At 46.8% G+C, this 2,406-nt stretch overlaps 1 protein-coding gene across 1 annotated transcript in view; it reads left to right on the top strand.

Moving 5' to 3' along the window:
* The first annotated feature begins 1,243 nt into the window (after positions 1 to 1,243).
* Positions 1,244 to 2,406, top strand: part of fam8a1a (family with sequence similarity 8 member A1a) — a 4,706-nt gene continuing 3,543 nt past the window's right edge. The window contains exons 1-2 of the mRNA XM_017420803.3: positions 1,244 to 1,725; positions 1,963 to 2,083. Of these exons, the coding sequence (XP_017276292.1) occupies positions 1,407 to 1,725; positions 1,963 to 2,083 (440 nt within the window). The 5' untranslated portion in view covers positions 1,244 to 1,406. The remainder of the gene's footprint in view (positions 1,726 to 1,962; positions 2,084 to 2,406) is intronic.

Genomic DNA, 2,406 nt, shown 5'->3' with positions numbered 1-2,406 from the left:
TGCACCCCTTCACCTTTTTTAATCACAGCAATGGGTGGGGGAGCGATATCGAGCGAGGGGTGGGGGGTGTTGGACAGAGAATGGGAGGAAAATTAAAGAGAAAGATAATATATGTCCGTAAGAAAGGGAGAAAGTGACTGAGAGAGTAAAATCTAGCCTGGATGTCAGCGTTTACACAGTTCTGAACGGTTGACCTCTGTGACCCGTGGACCAGAGGACTGGTTTGTCTCATATTTGGGATCCCAGGGATCCTCGCTCCTGGTATGGACCTCTACATTATCTGGGAATCAAATAGCCTTGCTTTGCACCGATAAGCACGCGCATAAACAGAACCTATCACCATCAAACAAAAGGGAACAGAATAGGGGCGTTAATGCAGATATACTTTAAACTAAAAATACAGATTACTCTGTTTTACGTGAGGAAACAGTCCTCTGCTGCCCTCTTGTGGGCAAGTTTAAGAGGATCAGTTACAGTTTTGGACCAAGAAGGACATTTAACTTCATACTGCACGTTTGACCATAAAAATATCAACTTAGATGTCATTTACTTTAATAACAAACTAAATAACATGAAAATAAATCATTTCTGTTCATAGTGACACATTAACCTCGCACACAAGTTTATTAAATGATCATATCCCGGTTAATGAACTAAATGAATATATTATTTGCAGTTTACTTAATAAAACCACTTAATACTAGTGAAATGTTACGACAGTTTGGAACCTGTGAATGCTGATTCAACAACGATGGTGTTCCTGTTTTACTATTTTTCTCTAATTTTTTTTCTGAATGTAGCCTAGGTACTTCTGCATACTTTGTGCTATTTTAGCTCGTTCGTTTGTGAGGACGTTCAGCTCATTCGGGCGACAGGTGCTGTGACCAGTTTTAGTACTCCATTGTCTCACTTTTTAAATTTTATTTTGCGAAGACTTGATTCCTGTGCAGTAAAACTGTCCTAAAACTTCAACTTCTGTTTTATTTAGTTAGTGTTTAGGTTACTAACACCTTCAGTCAGAGCAGCCTGTGACTGAAAGACTTCCCTGAACGAGCTGAACAACTCATACTTATTAAATATTTTATTTATGACTCTTTCAAAACACTGACTCTTTGGAACGATTGCCGGTGACGTATTACACCGCCCGTATGTCCTTACGCACAGCCATGCGTAGTGACGTACGTACCACGTTTTAAAAAAAAAGGAACGGCTCTTTTCCGTTTGCGACCCGGCTCTCTTCGTTCAGATAAAGAGCCGTTCAAAAGACTCGGATCGTTCGTGAACGTCACGTCTCCAGCACCGACAGTTAAAGACCGCAGAGAACGAACGGCTGCCGGACGGCGTGAAATGCTTCCGCTGGGAAAACTGGGTCAAGCTCGCGGAGTTACTCGGACGCATTCGTAGCTATGGCGACCAGCAGAAGCCACGGCGTTCACGAAACTGACACGAAGCGGCTTCGGAGCGCCGCTGCCACCACGGAGTACTGCGCGCGCTTACAGCAGTGGATGTGGCGGTACTACTGGGGGAATGCCAGCTGGCAGAGCTGGGGGGCTCTGTCGGCGTTCCCCTGCGTGCCCCCGCCGCGTGCGGCCGCCTCAACCGACTCGCGGTTCTGGCTCGGCTACCCCGCTTTTGGACCCCCCGCGTCCTCCCCTCCTCACCCGGGCGGAGCTCAGACTGACGCCCGGGCAGCCCAGCAGCAGACCGGGGATCCTCGTCAGCCAGGTACGGTGGCCTGCTTGAACCAAAAATAGGTTTCACCCTGATGCAAAGTGCGTGCGGTCCTTAAATCCTTAAGCTGGGTCAGGGGTTGAATTGGAAGCAGGATTAAGTAAATGCAGGTAATAACAAGCTTAAACACTGAAGTCATCCCAAGGTCTGTCTGTATTCAGAGTATCTTTCCTGTCAGTGACCTGAGTTCATGAATTAACCATAATATTTGTCTTTACACACAATTCACAGGGCGAGAGTACACACTACCCTCTCCTCTCCAGAGGTTCCTGGCAGAGACGGTGGACTTCTTCATCCTGTTCTGTGTGAAGGCCACTATTGTGTTGTGGATCATGCACCTGAGTGGTATGAAGTGAGTAAAGTAGCGTAGATAACAGTCAGCTGTGCAAAGTTTGCATTTCTAGTGTGTTAGAGCCAGGGGTGGAAATTAGCACCCGCCACCGGCCAAATGCGGGTAAATATTTGAAGTGGCGGGTGAATTGGATCAACACACACGTCACTGTGGCGGGTTGGCAATTTGAACAGAAAAGGTGTTATTTGTCCTCCTGACATATAGGGGGCAGCAATGTGCTCGAGTTGCTGCTGTTACGTCGAGCCCTGTTCCCCCATCAGAGACGGTTCCCCCTGCGTCTCCGTAAATAATGACTTATCTATTAACAGAATTGTTTAGAGGGG

The sequence above is a fragment of the Kryptolebias marmoratus genome, linkage group LG5 (genome assembly GCF_001649575.2).
Source record: "Kryptolebias marmoratus isolate JLee-2015 linkage group LG5, ASM164957v2, whole genome shotgun sequence".
In the NCBI taxonomy this organism is placed as follows: domain Eukaryota; kingdom Metazoa; phylum Chordata; class Actinopteri; order Cyprinodontiformes; family Rivulidae; genus Kryptolebias; species Kryptolebias marmoratus.
Note: the sequence above shows the minus strand (reverse complement) of the source record. Positions and strands in the feature narration are given on the sequence as shown.